The sequence below is a fragment of the Diprion similis genome, chromosome 13 (assembly GCF_021155765.1).
Source record: "Diprion similis isolate iyDipSimi1 chromosome 13, iyDipSimi1.1, whole genome shotgun sequence".
In the NCBI taxonomy this organism is placed as follows: Eukaryota; Metazoa; Arthropoda; class Insecta; order Hymenoptera; family Diprionidae; genus Diprion; species Diprion similis.
The window spans coordinates 1,216,480-1,235,130 of NC_060117.1; the positions used below are offsets into that span (position 1 = coordinate 1,216,480).

An 18,651-nucleotide genomic window follows, 5' to 3' on the forward strand; every position below is an offset into this window, starting at 1 on the left:
TGACTTATATGGCATGAAGCCTCTCGTCTCCTCCCACGCACGAAACATGCAATGTCGCGTACGTATGTGGGCGGTGCGGCAGTTCACATTTAACCGCAAAAATAGAATACATTCAATCCATTCACGCTTACAACACGAGACAGTCATGTAAATTTATGGCCATTCTTAAGTCCTTCCGATTTTCACTCGCCTACTATCTCTACCCGCAAATACATTAGAAACCAAATACGCAGATTCGTGTGGGCATTATTGAAACCAGAGGTGCCACGCACATGCAGGATCGGTGATAAGTATTTGCGACCGGTAACCGGGATAGAAATCATCCGTAAAGTTCCGATCGAACGTTTGATTCTTCGCCAATGAATTCCACTCAGAAAACAATACGTATAATTTATATACATGGTCTCGCGCTAATTCTAGAATGAATGCAATATGATTGCATATCATGGCATAGAGCAAAGCCGGGCATTTATTACGGGCAGTCTATGCGCGGTAGGCGATCGTTTCGCCCAACGAATTCAAAGGAGTATGCTAATGGGAATCCGGGGTATTGAAGTCGTCTGCGAGGATGCAGAGGCGGGCTGCAACGTAAAACTATGCCACGACACTCGAGTAGCCGACACGCCGACTCCCGTTCTTCGTATTCATCAGGCATATCAAACTCCTGCAGGGGATTCTCGTACGTACCTACGTACGTGTAAGGCACACGCATGTTACACGTGTTTACGCGCATACGTTCACTCGATTGACCCGGTGATACCGCCGGCGGCTTTATGCGCCGCAGGAAGGAACCCGAATACCTTCTTGAGGTAGGACAATTGTCTCTCTCTACGATAATTAAAAACCGGCGTATTGTGAGAGAGGGAAACGGGAAACGAGACGTTGAATGTATATTGCGAGAGCGATCTACGATCTGCGTATGAATTTCGCAAATCTTTCAAGATTCTTCGTATTTGTGTACAATTAACACACTTTTTGCGATAAGTATATTGTCTTGTTGTAATCACTTCCTGCGAATCAGTCCGACTGAAAGTGAACAGAGACGACAAGACAAAAATTCCTTGGCGTCTGCGGGAAAGCCAAAACAATGTGGAGCAGGATTTCGATCTGTATAGATCGCGTGTGGGTGCAGGCATGGCAGCGGTGAATATCATCCAACATCGGTATAAGTAAGGTCAGGTTGCCCACGTAACTGCAGGTACACGCCTCCGTCACACCCACCTGCTCTAAAGGCATTGAATAGAGACAAAAAAATGATTACCGAATAGTAAAAGACAAAAAAATGAATTCACTCTTCCCGCAGAACACCTCGTATATACATATACAAGACAACATGACTATAATTCAATCTTGACCGGAAAATCGGAAGAAGAAAAAGAAGAAGAACAAAAGAAAAGGGAAAAGTAATAGATAAGCTGCATTAGAATTGGATTTAGAAAAGAAAAAAAAGAGCGAAAGAAGAAAAAGTAGAACGCCCACGCGTGCCGGGAATTTAGGAGTTTTCGATGAACGGAGAGACCGGTGCATGTATATAGGATACAGACATACCTCTGTACACAGCTGGTATGAACGTGTCTGATTGTTAATAAGGAAAAACTGGTTCTCACGTACAGGTGTAGGTATGTGTATATATCGGGCTTTCTTTGTCAATTGGGCCACTTTTTCCCTCGACCTTTCTGTCCAATTTTTTTTCCTTCCCTCTTTCTCTTTCTCGAGTGAAAAAAAAATTAAAATAAAATACATAAACAAGAAGCTGCGCCCCTCGACCCAAAGAGAAACATCGCATTATTAACATAAGCCAAGAATTTGGCCGCGATTGTCAGTTTCAAGAAGGGAATTTTCGTTTCTTTTTTTTTTTCTCCTTTCTTCTCAAGATGACAGTGAATGGCACGAAAAGTGGAATATATTCTACTACACTGCCATGGCTAATAACAGAGTGAGAAAATTGTGACTCATATCGATTCTCCTGGGGTTTCTGCATGCGAATTGCGCGCCTTTTACCGATTGGGCCCAAGTTTTTTGGGCCTTATATTTTTGGGCCTCATGTGTGAAAAAATTTAGTACAAATGAATGGCGCGAAAAGTGGAGTATATTCTACTATACTGCGAGGGCTAATAACGCGGTAGCTGCAGCATCAGCGCGTCAGCGGGCCGGTTTCGTCAGACAAATAATATTACAAGCTGAGTGAGTGCAGCAACGATCTCCCGGGCTTTGTAGGTACGTACGGTATAAGACGCAGGTAGATGCGACGGCTGCGAGGATGTGTTAGTGCAAAGCGAATGCATGCACAGGTGTGCGCGATACACAGTGATGAACGATATCCAGCCGCGGGCAACGCCGAACAAACGAGAATCGCGCATGCGTTCGAGGCACCAAAATGGCCGACCGAGCGGGTGCCAGAATGTTTCCGATCAGCGAGGAACGAGGAGGAAACAGCAGGTGTTAGTACCAATCCGGTTCCCATCGCGTTAACACGCTTCACGGAAGCTGGATCGTTTATTATTTTAACTTTAAGTGTTTTGCCAGTGAAGTGCAGTATAACAATATATAGTGCGCGTTATGTACTAATTCTCGGTGAGAGGTAAATTATAGTTATAATATATTATAATATCAATATACGCATATATAATCGGACGAGCGTGTTGATATAATGTTTGTTGTATATATAAAAAAAAAAAAGAAAAAAAGAAAAAGAAAAATATATATACAGTGCGGCGCTGTCGTGTTTTATCTTATAATTATTAATTTCTTGTTTCGTCTTCTTCTTCTTTCTCTTTTTTGTGTTATTTGAACCTCGCGTTTACCCAGGTGCTGGTATATCTTAATATCAATACATATTATATTTACGTATAATACCTGGAGCATATACAATATAATCGTCGATTTTTAATATCACAAACAACAAGGAAATCGTTGAGAAATTTTTACGAAATAAAATTACAAATGATCTATACATGGATCGATAGATTGATATTCCGGATCGGGATAATCTCGAGGAGTGTTCTCAACTGCATAATGTTATTTGTTGAAGATTCGATAATATGCGAATGTAACTATTATTAACAGCTGTTACGAACTTTTTCATCTTATTGGGCACCGCAGCGCTTGATATTTCAACGCCTTGTTGTATGCACAGTGCAATCAAATCATCGATTCGCAATTCGGACAAATTTTTATCCTCGTGCACATGTTACAGTCTGCAGGATAAATTCACTTTATACGATTAGGAAACAAAATTCCAGCAAACTTGTGTTACCGCGCACAGATACTTACTATAAAAAAATAATTAAAAAATTTCACTCGAAATTAGCACAGCAGAACTTGCCAATTTAAACTACATGAAAAGTATAATTTTTATCGCTTGTATACACAATTCGTTACAATGATTGCAAAAATTTCATCTCATCGGTATACAATGATGATGATCAATTAACACTGCATAACAACGGTTTGAACACTTGTTACCGCTCCGCAATGTTATGTATATATAACGTTATACCTATACCTTATTCTACACTCTCGATCCGCCGCTTAGAGCCTGTGAAGCAGAGCCTGCTCTAGGGTAATAAAAATAAGTGAAAACTGAACGAACTGATTTCTCTCCCGGAGAATATATACCTACAATAACTATTCGCTGCTCACGTGGCTCACACAGATCACTGCACGAAAGTAGTGCAGATATATTTTCTATGGAACTCAGGCGCCCCCACATTGGCCATGAAAAAAAGAAGTTGACAAAAGTGCGAAAATGAATCGTCGATGCTTTTACATCTAAATCTCTCTTCACTGAAAATTTAATCGACAATTATCCAGAGCTTTTCTTATACTATAACTAGAGAATTTTTTTCTCGTCAGACGACTCATAGAAAAAAAAAAAAAAAACAATCTCATTAATTAATCTCAATCCCCGTCCATTCAGGTCCATATTCGTCGTTATTACATCCAAATAGTCACGGCATCAAGCCCATAATATAATCAATAGCCACACGTACAGGTAACCCATGGCTCCATGGCCTCCGTGTGAGTTTCCTCAAGGTGAACCGCGTTTATTCCCGTATTATACGTATAAGCACTTACATACTCGTGCGCATCCACAAACACACACACACACACACACACACACACACCTTAAATAGACAGACTACGTATAAAGTTCTACGCACACCTGAGAAGAGACGAACGCCTCGACGTTTCTCGCGATCCACTGACTCCAATCCTCGGTTATGTGCAACACGCAGACACGCACACACGCAGACACGCACACACGTGCACAATTCACATGTATATTAATATGTAATTGTACGCCGAAGTGTCGAGGATACGATTCACGCGATTGTATTCCGCACATGTGCGTGATGTAGGTAGATACACAGGAATTCACAATTCGCATGCATGCAGGATGACACGCTTTATCTTAAATAGCACTTGTGAAATGGTGATTTCAACGCGTGTAAAAGCGACGACGTAGCCGCTCGCGGAGAGATTATCATTTTCGACGTAGGTATATATTAGTTTTCTTTATTTATTTATTTATTATTCGTCCAGCAGCTTGTTACTTCGGTACGCGGTTTATTGGTACATAACTGCGTTGAGTATATGATGATGATGATGATGATGATAATAATAATAATAAAAGGAAAATAGGATATTAAGAGGTAGCGAAAAATTATTATGCAATTTATAGCCATCGCGTGAAAGATTGTTATTTTAATTACACGGAAGACTCTGCATATGCAATACGCTAGATAATACAAGATAATAGTTCAAGTTCCTTCGACTTCCGGCCTGTGTTACATATATATATATATATGAACGCGTACAAGTATTATCGTTATTTACGGGGAAGCAAGAAATGGATCGCGTTATTTGTAGTTAAGGCTATTTATTCATTTGTGTATTCACTTCTTGCCGCAAACGTGTAAAGAATTAAAACTGCAATTTCTGTCGGCCACGGTATACTTTATATTATAACAAAACTGTTGAGAGTACCAAACATAAATACGAGAAAGTCAACGATGCAAGAGAAACGAAAAAACTACATTTTCAAATAAATAACCGAATTAGATTAACATTGTAATTAACAAGTAACATAAACTTTGTAATTATACAGTTATTGGAATAATAAATTTTCTACGTTTCTAATATATTTTTCTATGTATATAATTTACAGTGCGGTGTGCGAAAATGTGTTGTTTTTTTTTTTTTGTTCATAATTTCTCGTGCTTTCTTTACATATAGAATGATTAATTGCAGTTGCATGTAACCGAATAATCCGAAACTGATTTTCGGTGCTGAAAAGAGGAACAGAATAAATTGTGAAAAATCCAAGGAAAACGCAAATACTGCGGAGTGAAGTGATTCAAAAGTACGTAGTAAACACCGTCATGTACCGTCCAAATTTTTACGAAAGCACGTGTCTGCGATGTGCTCAGACGGTTTACCAGGTGGACAGAGTCGGTCCGTTGAAGGATTTCACATTTTTTCATGCCGGTTGTTTCAAGTGCGCGGTATGCGGTACAAAACTGACGTTAAAAACTTACTACAACAATCAGCACACCATAAACGACAAGGAAGTTTACTGCAGCAGTCACGTCCCAAAACCTGGGCCAGGCACCCTCGATGGATCCAGCGTCGGCATCAGAAGCGCCCTTAACGTACCACGCAGTGGATACGTCAACGAACAAATACGCGCAGGCGGACCATCTCCTCGAGGCGTTTATCCCCCCGGGTAAGGTGCCAAACCAATTTCGAATCACCCCTGATGTTTTTCGTTGAACAAACATTGATTTTCCCTTTCTGCATGAGAATCGGGCAACTTTTACCGGTTGGGCCCAAAAAATTTTGGGCCTCACATTTTTGGGCCTTGTGTGACAAATTTCATACCAAGGAAAAAAGAAAAAGAAAATAATCCGAGTGAGACAATTGCGACTAATATTGATTCTCACCGGGGTTTTTGCATGAGAATCGCGCGTCTTTTACCGGTTGGGCCCAAAAATTTTGGGCCTCGTGTTTTTGGGCCTTGCGTGTAAAAATTTCTTGTGAAGCAAAAAAAATTTGATTTGACTAATCTTGATTCTCTCTAGTTCTTATTTATTTTTATTTTTTTGTTGTTTCTTTGTCGCAGATACGACCACGTCGTGGATTCGCCGTCGAATCATCATTTGCACAACCATCATTATAACCAGGGTAGACATTTGAACGGTCACGGTTCACCGACGCCGATAAATTCCAGCTCGCACAGATCCGCGGTAGACTCGCATTACCACAATAATTCTGGAATCGCCGGTGCTGGGACTGGTGGCAATCACTCGCCCTATAATCACAATAATAATTACGGCGGTGACGGCTATCAGTATGGAAGGTTTGACGCGAGCGCGTTACACATCGCTCACGCCCTCAAACAGACCGAACTTCAAAAAGGGTACAGCAAGGCGAGGGAGAAACCGATCGACTACTATCTGGTGAGTTTTTCAATCTTTGTAGGTTTATTTGAATTAAAAAATATATCCGCATTTTCTATTGTTAATGCTTACCCTTCAGCGAACAGCTAACACAAATGACGTAGTTCTAAGGGTGTGTCATTTGGGTTGCCTGCTCGCGAACGGGTAGGCGTATCGTTTTCACGTTATGTTAGACAAGAACCGATTCAAGGAATGATGAAAATCGATAATACATATCGAATATTGTCCGACAAGCTGTACGAGGAACGTTTTTATCTTCGAACGGAATTCAGCGATATTGAAATTCGAGCCAACGCGCGATAGATCGTAGATTTATATAAAAGCTTTGAAAGCCGATCGCTGATGACGAGTCATAGAAGAAGATTATATCTCTGATCCATCAGGTGAAAGTTTTTTCGGCTTCAATTGGGCCGCAGCGGACAGCGGTTCGTAGCTGCGTATAAAATTCTGGTCTCGTCTCGCTGACCATTTTTCTACGCTCGTGTATATATACCTACCTATGTATTAGAATATCGCGAGGGACGAAATATCAATCCAGCCGGTTTATTTATATTACAGAGAATTTGACATTTTCAAAGCCATAATTAATACCTCACGCGGCCTTGTTATCTCTATACGAAATGGAAATCACGTAAACTATGCTCGACACCTTAGCGAATTCTATGACTGTGACTGTATTTTTTTTTTTTTTTTTTTTTTTTTTTTTTATCCATTTTTTTCCTCTCATCAAGGTTTTTTCATTTGTTTTTATAACGATTCTTAATCTTCTGGTTATTTTTAGGGATTTTAATTTTAACAAGTGTGTTACTATTACTAATATTATTATTTGTAGTTGATGTAACGTGTACCTGTGTACTACGTATTATGGCTATATATGCGGGTGTGCTACCCAGGGTATAAAATACATATTAAAAGACCACATTAACGGTGTATATAGCTGTAAAAGGGTACCGCGGTTCGCTGCACTTCCGGTTAACCACGTATATGTAGTCCATGTACATACATTAATTTACGTATATACACATATGGATGTGTGTTTATACAGTCCATGAGAGCAGAGCGACTCTTCTTCTTCCTTATTTCCAAGAACTGATTCAGACAGTATTATATACATTGGATATTATTTTCCTGCCGAGTAATTCGGTGGATATACGAATTTCTTATATATCATGCTGTGCGGGTGAAACTCGGAATGTTAAAAGCTGAAAAAGTATAAAAATTTGCATTCCAAGTGAGCAGAAGAGAAAGAAATAGATCGGTTTTTAAGTAAATTTATTTCAAACCTTGTAGAGAGATTTAGTTTGGAGATAAAAAAAAATCATCTGCCTTCTCTTCAAATTGACGACGAATTTGCGTTGCGTAATTCTCCGCGATTCATCGCCAACTTCTCTACATATATATACACACTCACCTATACGACAAATGTCTATAATGTAGAGAAACAATTCGCAAATGAAAAGACGACTCGATACATTAACGAATTGTACATAAACGTGTATTATGTACATTCATACGTTTACAGCGTACGTATATAACGTGACGTGGGTTAATTATGTAAGATTTTCTCGGTTTTTGCAATTGCGGTCAAATGTGTGAAGCTGAGGATTTTCAAACAAATCGATAATATCGGTGATCAAGGAATGTGTACAACAATCGCTACAAATTAACCGACTGTAGTTAGAATCGGATTAACGAAAGTTAACGTTCTGTCCTAAATCCAGAAACCCAGTAAACTACAAACGCGTTGTACATACAAGATACCTTTAATACACAGGTGTCACATCTACACCTCATATTGTATACCGATTAATTCGACTCTGAAATAAAATGCCGAATGCGTATCGGCACAGCGACAACAGCTCGTCGGCCTGCATGTCGAATCGTTAATTATATACAGACGCAAACATGTTGTACGAATGTTAATTGATGTTATCATGAAATTTTTTAATTTCTTTATTTTACTTTCTCCACTTCATTCATCTTTCAACGAAAATTGAATTTTTTTCTATTTCCTCTTCGTTTTTTCCATCGTTTTGTTTTTATCCAGTTTTCAAATTCCTGACCGCAACTTTTCAAAAGCATTATTTGTATATAATACTATAGTGTTACGTAATAATTCGGTAAACCGTGTCTGCGAATGAGACATACGATCTGTATTTTAACGCGTGTTACGTCTGTATGTCTCTGCAAATTATATTATGTACAGTGGGTTGAAAAATTCAAGGTAGCAAGGGGAACCTTGACCGACAGGTATTCGAACGTCCGCCTGTCCCCACCACGCTCTATTTTTCGTTGTATAATTGTAACGCATTCGCACCAACTCTTCTACAATAAAAATGACAGCAACAACAACAGCACCAAGAGTAACACCGCTGAAAATTCGCATGTGTATAACCGTATAACGCAATTTTCATTTTCTTTGCTATCTTATTTGCCTGATTTGTGTTTCATTTTCTTTCCTCTTTTTACCAAAGTAGTTTAATCCCAATTGATCTTCATTTTTCTTCAAATAGTCATTAGGCAGGTATAAATTGCGTACTTAACTGCTTAATTGATGTCAAATATACCGCCTGCGGCTGCACGGAAAATTCTATAACGATCTGCTGGCATACGAAACTGTTTTGACAATATTATGTCGTTAATATGAATATTATTGTTATTATATTCAGCCTGCGCCGGCAGCGGTACTTTTGCTGCTCCGTTCTTTTATAAACACACGATGCTGACGGCCTGAAACTCCCACGTTCTGCAGATTTACGGCAAATTCACAGTGATATATGTATATATATATATAACGTGCATGTTTGCGTGTATATACAAAAGTAATTAAATTAATTATCTCGACGAATCGCTCGTTAAATTATACTCTTCCACACGCAGTCTGTATACACCAATTGTATATCATACTGCAGTATATGGTACAGTACAGTGTATCGATATGGATAGAGGGTATATATGTAGCGTGATTATTTATACCAGTATAATAATAATAATAGTAATAATAATCGTCTATTAGATAAATTATTTTCATTTTGATGTGAGATTTGAATTGGCCAAGAAAATTAAAGATAAATGGAAAGATATGGGGAAGTAAAATAAATGGGTAAAATTATAACACGATAGTGCCTTGATTAATGTATATTATTACCGACTGTCGCATAGCGATATAGTTTCGAGGAGGTGTACTTATAGCTGCAGAGAATGCACGCGAGTGTTCCACTCCGGCAGACCGTAACGCGGCGAAACACCGCCACGATCTAATAATCCATTATTTTTACGGTTATATCTCTCTTTCGTTTCTCATCTTCGTTATTTTTCATCATCTCTATACCCGTATAATACTCTTCTTCTTCTTCTTCTTCTTCGCCTACGCATTTGTCGGCAAGAAAAAAAATTCTGCTGTGGTACGAACTTTTTCAATACGTATTAAAGCAATTTTTTATATGCGATTCTCGATTTTGCTTGAAATTTAACATTATTTTATCTATTTATAAAATAGCGGGCCTAAACGTGGAAACGAATCACCTCGGCGCCTGCGGATAGACTAGCAGAGTTACAATTTTCCATTTCAGGAACGAAATTGTAACGCGCGGTTGCCTAACTGTAGGCACTGATGTCGCCGTTTTCGCGTCTAGGCCCGATATAACGTGTGATTTATAGCACACGATAAAAGTTGGAAACAGTCGAATGTAATAATAAACAGGATTTAAAGAAAAAACGAATATCTCAAAATTTGTAAAAAAATTCATTAATTTTCGACAGTTTCTTCTGTCTTTTCTCTTTTCTTTCTATGAAAAAACGATATCAGCCTCGTTTTTCCAAATCGAATTTGGTACTCTAACAGGTGTTTTATTCATTTGCTACTGACTTAGTCATCGAGACTGTAATACCTCCAATTTATTGCCTGCCATTTCTGTACTTTTGTTTCACTAAATCTTTTACGACGACGTCGATAATTTCAGTGAAAATTTCAAACACAGACACGGAAAGAAAAAAGTTATTGAAAATTTTGCACACAAGCACTCGTGTCTTGCTTGAAATGCAGATTATCGAAGCCAGTTGAAACGAGGATGATGAAAGAAAGTCTGAAAGTTTTACAGGAATCCTCGTCTTCTTACAATCTGTGCTGTTGTATTACACACCTATAAGTCCGCATAGCGATTGCTTTTTTCTCAACCATTTTCCTTTTCTTTACCTTTTTTTGTACGTACAAGTTTGTTTAGCTCGTTTTCTCGCTTGTATGTACATGTGTATGTAACTTATATACACTCCATACGGCACGCCCCGCAACGCGGTTCCTTCAACCGGTTCACCTTCGTCATCTCCACGAGCCTTTTTCTTCTCTTTTTCTATTTGTACTTCTATTTCTCTTTCTTCCACGCCTTGATCTATCACCTAGCAATTTTTTTTTCATTCAATTTTACATCATTTTCCGACGTAGCGCGCATTAATAAAAATTCTGACGTTACGGGATATTCAAATTTATTCCACAGTTGCAACGGTCTCAAAAGCGCGCGCGCGCGCGCGCGGGAAATTCAAATCTTTGGGATTTAACGACCTCGTATCTCGTGCTTTGCACAGACATTTTCCCATATCTACGTCAAACGTTCAGATGTGCAGGTATGCGTATCGCTTACACGTCCATGTGATACGTATATTTACACGTAACTGGGTCAACTTTCGTTGCACGCGGTCAAGCGGACGATGAAAAGAACCTGCGCGGTGCGCAAAAACTCGTCGATGTACATTATACAGCTCCTTTTGATACAAATCGGGCCGAATTTCAATACAATTATTGGATAAAAAGAATTCTTCACCTCAAATTACAACGACAACAACAACATAATAATCATGCATCACGGATCCAGCTTCACACGCACCCTGCACTACACCTGCCTCTGAGTATGGGTACAATTATCGACATTATATATATATACATATCTGAGACATATATGTGCGGGAGTCGATCCCGTATATTTTTCGGGTTACAGTTAGTTTCTTGCAAGAGTGTAAATTGGCTTTTGGATATATAGTTATAGGTACGTCTACCTCTACGTCATGCGTACGACATGTAAATACTAGTACATTAATAACTGCCATTCATTAACTTGAACATTATTTTAATTACGTACGCGCAATAACGAGGAATATATTTATCATGGAACAATTTTTTCATCCTTCAATCAAGTCACACTTTTTTGCAATCTACTGTCTTTTCGCAAAATCTCTGTATGCATTTTTTCACTACGTTGCAGCTCATGCTGGTCAATTGTATAATCATAATTGCAGTAATTGCGATTGTTGAACTGTGAGCTGGAGATAAGGAGAGGCTACAGAGCCGCGAATAGACGTGTTGAGGAGGTAAAGGCGCCGAGTTGTACCAACCTGTCTGCGCTACATGCGTGTACAAATTATATACACAGGTATATGAATACATAAATACACCGCAGGCACGTGTGCGTTATACTTGTGTAAATGGCCACTCATCGACAGCCTGCATTCCAGCACACTTTCTACTCACTAACTCACGTCAACCTGAGCCCAGCCTCTTCGTTCCTCCTCCTCCTCCTCCTCCTTTTTCTCCTTCTCTCCCTTCTCCATATCTTCATCTATTGCTGCCCGTTATAACATATCCATGCTGTATGTATCTGATAAATCAGCCTTAAACATCAATCAAATAATTCTCAGTCGATATTCAAAACTGCCGTTCGGGCCGTAATTCACTACCGAGTTTCCTCGCTAGCTGATTCCGCAATTCGCTCTCGGCTTCGGTCCGTGAGAAAGAAGCGTCGCGTAGCGGTGGCACCGCGAGTTTTACGCGTCTTACGAAGATACAGAAATGATTTTCCGTAGAGAATCGCCAAAGTAAACCGAAAGAGTTGTCAGGTGTATGATGTTCCGAAATTTGAATTTAAAAACATCAAGGAAAAATAGGTTTATTTCTTTTACGCACGTCCAAAAAAAGGGGGGGAAAAAGAAGAAAATATGAAATTCTGCAGCTGAGACAGACATTTAAATCATGGGCATCTGTTGCAGCGTATCCGTATCTTAATCTGTATAAGGCTGGCAACATCCCCACCTCAAACGGGACTTTTACGCCGATATTATGCAAGGGCTCGAAGCACGTCGGCCACAGCCTTCGCGGTGTCTTCGATATCGGGGACATTCCGAGATACCTGCAGAGTCTCGAAGTACCACGTACAAGTTGTACGGTCCATACCTGTAGCTGCTGATGCAGGCTTCGAGTCTTCGGATTCGGCTTAAACGTCGTATCATAAAATGAACGTTAAAGATTAGGATTGAGAAACAGGAAAAGATGAAATCGGAAAATCGAAGAAGAAATAATTGTATTAACGAAATGTAATCGCAAAATTGTGACAGTAATAAAATTCGAGTATAATTATACGTATGTATGGAACATACGTGAAACGAGTCAGGCTTAGAGAAGCTGCAGTAGCAGTTGCAGCATTTATATAGAATGAGAACAAGAATCAGCAACAGCGTAGCAGGGCATGGAGAACGTAATTTACGAGCGTCCTTGCTGTATATATTGCGATAATTCACATTGTCTTATGTGCTTTATGTGCCTGTGTATAATCATATTAAGAAGTAGACTGCAACAGTATGCGTGTAACACGTGCATGTAGGTAGAGGTGCTGCGTCTTTGCATAATATTGCACCCACGTGAAAGAAATCATTGAGGAGAATTGCATGCATGAAGAAGATTTGAATGGAGACAAGAAAATTTCTAATTTCGTGCTTTCCTCTTCAAGCTCGTTACAGCTTAACATCTCGTCAGCATAATTTGCAAACTGTAATGAAAAAAATAGCGAACAATTGTGGACCAGCGGTAGATGAAAAATTTTCCAGAAAGGGATGACAAAAAATGACTAACGATCAGTATCAGGCGAAATTTTTTAATGAAAATTTCGTCTCTAGTCGTCCTTCGCGATTCTGATATACTTAGTCGACTGCGTAGGCAGATAACCGAGGTGGGTATAACGGCGGGCAGCTTCCCACGTCGACATATCTCTCGCGAGCACAAGTTCGTCTTTATATGGTTCGTCAGGCTTTTGCTTTTACAACGTCATCACTCGGGTGTATGTACACATTGTACATCCGTGATATAACGCGTCGCGATGACATACACATAGATGGACAAATATTCGTGTAACGTCACGGACCTGAACTCCGCGTCATGCCCGTTTTCGGGTGTCTCGACTCGATCGTCGGCTCAATTAATTAATATCAAGTAATCAATGCACACATGCGACATGTGCGACTAAATTTATCGTTATTTCCGTCATGAATGTTGCTGATGTCAGGATTTCATATTTATCCGATTACTTATCCATGACACGGATAGATTTTTTCAAAAAATGAGTTTCGCCTGCTATTAGGCAGCCCATTCACGCCACCTCCAACCTCGCAATACTACTTACACAAATGGAATGAGATTGTCTATCCTTAGGCGTAATTTTTTTTGAAAGTAATGCATATGATGTGTATTGCACATTTTCGGCCCATTTTTGAAATACGTGGTATTGTACAAGGTACAAATTCGTAAAGAAGTAATGAATCAAACCAATCGAACAACCCACCTTTAAAATATTTAAATACAAACCAAAAACAGCTATCTTATAAGTACGATCGGCTTGTTCCTACAGTTTTTTTCGTTATTTACAGGACCGAGATGAGCAGACTCGTCTTGAGATGAAGCATCGCAAAGAGGAGGACGATCTTTACCGTAAATTCGCCCACCATCGCGAAGAAGAGGATCGGCGTATCCGGGAAGAATTTCGCGTAAGATATTCTTCTTTTCAAAAGAAAAAATTGAAGAGACGAAATATAGCTTTTATAAAAAAATTATGTTTTCCCTGTATCGCCTTAGGATGAGTGGGAAAAGGAGTTGGAAAGACTTTCCGCAAGATGGGAACGCGACAGAAGCGGTGGTGGCGGTGGCATCGGTGGAGGTGGAGGAGGCGGTGGAGGTGGAGGTAGGGGTCGGAACCACCTTTTTCAGCAGGAAAAAGAAGATCTTGAGAAGAATATGACCCTGAGGAGGGACAAGAAAAAGGAGAGCCTCACGCGCAAAATGCTGGAGCATGAAAGGTGCGTTTTTTGAGTAAACGAGTCCTCCGGAGGATAGAATTCAGGAAAAAATTGAGGAAAATTCTAATTTTCCGTTTCATTTCGCGATTTCTCGTGTGTTCTTTAACAAAAGGTATTTCCCGTTTCAGAGCGGCGACGGCGGCTCTGGTTGAAAAACAGAGCTCAGAGATGCTCGAGCTGATAAACGAGGCACGCAGCGAATACATGCTTCAGGAGAGCCTCTATCTAGACGAGGGCGACGGTTATGCCCAGGAGGCACCGCCGCCTCCTTATCCGTCGCGTGCACCGCCTCCGCAGCCCCCGACCTTGGCCAAGTATCACATATACAATGATCCCCTCGAATTTGCGGACATGGACCAAATCGCGATATCGGTAAGATCACGCCCACCGAATTTATTCTGATTATAAACAATTACCATGCAACATCGGGAACTAGAAAAAAGTAGTACCGGGTAACAAAATTCAGGAAACAAACCAGGAAAGGAAATTAACATTTTTAGTTTTATAAAAATGAATTTATAATTGACCATTTTCTATGATTAATCGTTGCTCCGCAGGTCGCCCAGGAGGATCAAAAAACATTTACAGACCTTGTCAGGCAGCTGGTGAGCCGGTGCGGTTCGGACATTGAAAAAGCGCGGACAATATTCAGGTGGATAACGGTGAAAAATTTGAACACGATGCAGTTCGATGAAAACCTGAGAGGCGACACGCCGATGGGCTTACTGAGGGGCATCAAACATGGAACTGAAAGCTATCACGTCTTGTTCAAACGATTGTGCAGGTAGATAACAATTAGAAGCGGATATCAAGTTTTTGAACTTCGAATCGTTGACTCGTTAAAACGAGAAGCTCGCTCGTTGCTTGGAAGTAATTTCATGAACAGAGATGAAGAAAGATCTGGATTCAAAAAATCACTGACGTTTAATTCTACTCCATTTTTCTCAGCTACGCTGGACTTCACTGCGTCGTGATAAAGGGGTACAGTAAGTCTGCCGGTTATCAGCCGGGCGTTCGATTCGAGGACAACCGATTCAGAAACAGTTGGAACGCCGTTTACGTGGCGGGAGCCTGGAGATTCGTGCAGTGCAACTGGGGAGCCCGACACCTCGTCAATGCTAAGGAAGTTCCTCGCCCTGGACAGACCAAAGCCAAGAGCGACAGTCTCAGGTATTCATTTCACTTTTCGATTACTCTGTTCACCTCGCGTCGAACGGGAACGGCAGGAATTCAAAATAGATAGCGGCAACTTCATTGTTCGCCGGTATCAAATTAACATTCGATAATTTTCAGGTACGAATACGACGATCACTACTTCCTCACTGACCCGCGGGAATTCATTTATGAATTTTTCCCACTGCAAGAGGATTGGCAGCTTTTGAAGCAGCCAATTTCCCTGAAAGATTTCGAGGAGCTGCCGTTCGTCAGATCGCTGTTCTTCAGGTGAAACAAACTATCATTACTAGTGCGGAAAGAACTAGAAATAACTGGACAGCGCATGTCCGCAGTACAGTTTTCTATACTTTGCGCATGCACCTACTCAGTTAAATATCGTCGTACCCCGAACCGGGTCATGCAAAAACGCATAAAACATGCTTTAAAAAACTTTTTGTAATCGTTCTTTTATCCATTCTCTCTTAGGTACGGACTATACTTTCCGGACACGAATACGAAGGCGGTGATGTACACAGATTCGACCGGAGCAGCAACAGTGAGAATAGCGATGCCCGCGCACATGCAGTCCTCCTTGATATTTCACTACAATTTGAAATTCTACGACAGTGACGGCGACGGATACGACGGCATATCGTTGAAGCGATTCGTGATGCAGGTAAAAAAAATTGATTTAATTCTACCCAACGATTACCGATCTTTAGCCAATTTCAAACATTTCCTATAATCTGATTCAAGTCCGTGGTGGGTAACGTGGTGGCATTCCGGGTCCACGCACCCTGTTCCGGTGCCTTTTTATTGGACATATTCGCGAACGCCGTTACGCCCAAGGAGTACTTGACCGGAGAGCCGATGAAATTCAAGAGCGTTTGTAAGTTCAAAATCGCCTGCGAAGAGCTCCAAACCGTGATGGTGCCTCTGCCTGATTGTGCGAGTGGCGAATGGGGTCCGACAAAAGCGACAAGGCTCTTTGGTCTTGTGCCAATCACGCATCAGGTGAGAATAAACACTGATTATTTGATTTGAACTCGATCTGTCGAAGACGAGTAATGTTCTGATCCTTCAATTTTTCCCTCCGATTTCTTTCATCCAGGAAGCGCTCGTATTCGCGGGTCGAGAACTCGAAATCCAATTCCGGATGTCAAGGGCGCTAACCGACTTTATGGCCACTCTGCACAAAAACGGTATCGAGGAAAAACGACTTTCTAAATACGTATCTCACTCGGTCGCTGACAACGACGTTGTAACATTCGTCATCAATTTCCCCGAGGAGGGACAGTACGGTCTCGATATTTACACGAGGGAACTCGCCTCCTCGCCGTATCACGAACTCGGCGGAGAAAAACACCTTCTCACTCATTGCTGTAAATACCTTATCAATTCGAGCAAGAGAAACTGATCGCATAGCTGGAGTGAAATTAAGAAATAATTTCACAGACGAAAAACATCACGATTAGGTAGAATCCGATTTCTGAGAAGATTGAAAAAGCTTATGATTATCATTTTTCATTCATTGTTTTTTTTCTCATTCATATACTTGACACGTATACGCTATCAGATTTACTTTACACATGTCTATTTTTATCACGTAGATGCCGCAAAGACAAAAATATTTAATATATACAGAAATAAATTAGTGCACAAGCAACACACGCAATATAAGAGTAGATTGTTTTTTTAATTTAAATAAACCTTATTATTTATATTTTTTACACAGATCACGTTTATAAATGCGTACGTATAATATCTATCATGTAGATAGGTTTGAATTTTTTTATAAATATTTTATTTATCCATTAGTATTAACTTTTACACATTAACACGTAATAATTATTTAAAAATATTTATGATACACCTATATAAATATATAAACATATATATAATCACGTTGAAGGTGCTAGATTATAATACATATAGTATATAATGTACATAATAAAGATTTAATTTAATGCTCAGGATATAAAATGTATACATATATTATACGGTCATGATAACACATATGGTAGATGTTATGAATCTATAATTATGATTATTATATCAGTCCGTAGACATGTTCTGAAACGGGTAAATTCGAAGAAAAGACGAAAATTAATATACACTCTAGAGAGATATTTTTTATAATTAAACATGTGCGATTCAAAAAAGATAGTGAAAAGTTGATCCCGGTGCTAATTATCGAACAGTGGCGTATAATTAATTTGAATATTATGTACCAGCTACGATGAAGAACGACTAATCACTTTCGTTAACAACAGCGAGTAAATAAATAAATAAATAAATTGATAAGTTTATATCTTAGAGTAGAGTAGAACTTGACAAAAATAATAATTTACGTGTATTTTACGTAGATACCTGCAGATTCAGGTGAATAATAACACCGTACTATATATCTTCCTAATTATTTCTATATTTAATAGTAAAATGTAAATAACTCGGACGCGTTATACTCTGCCACGCACGTATGCATTATGCAATATAAAATTATAACGCTGCATATTTAATAAATTGATCAATTATATTTCCGAGCCCCTCCTTATTACACTCGCGCGCAGAAATCGCAATAAATACGCATCATTTTATTCGAGGCTAATGGACATCACTTTTATTTTAACTAAAGTACAATAATCATTTTATATTTCTCCGAAATATGTGTGCCATGTAGCATCGTCTCAAAAAATCAATTATCACGAAAGTTATATGAGTTAGCTTTTTATGTTATACGTTTAGTGAAGGGGCGCGCAAAGAGGGCCTCTTATTCAAGGAAATAATGTTAGGTGCTGTTATTTTAATCGTTCGATCTGATTTTAACCAAACAACGAAAACCTGACCGAAAACGAGCGTCTACCGCAAAGTTGGAAAATTGCGGGCTAAGTGGGCCCCCCTGAAGATTTGTCGAATTTTTCCA

General features: G+C 39.6%; 1 protein-coding gene across 2 annotated transcripts; it reads left to right on the top strand.

Moving 5' to 3' along the window:
• The first annotated feature begins 5,282 nt into the window (after positions 1-5,282).
• Positions 5,283-17,164, top strand: LOC124414117 (hillarin). 2 transcript variants are annotated; one of them, XM_046895038.1, is made up of 11 exons: positions 5,283-5,728; positions 6,125-6,461; positions 14,148-14,264; positions 14,353-14,573; positions 14,702-14,945; positions 15,131-15,357; positions 15,522-15,743; positions 15,867-16,016; positions 16,215-16,404; positions 16,485-16,742; positions 16,840-17,164. In XM_046895038.1, the coding sequence occupies exons 1-11, from the start codon at positions 5,385-5,387 to the stop codon at positions 17,143-17,145; spliced, it is 2,616 nt and encodes an 871-aa protein (XP_046750994.1). In that variant the 5' UTR covers positions 5,283-5,384; the 3' UTR covers positions 17,146-17,164. The 2 variants fall into 2 exon arrangements, with proteins under 2 accessions (XP_046750994.1, XP_046750995.1); XM_046895039.1 differs by having other exon boundaries at positions 6,233-6,461.
• The last annotated feature ends 1,487 nt before the right edge of the window (positions 17,165-18,651 follow it).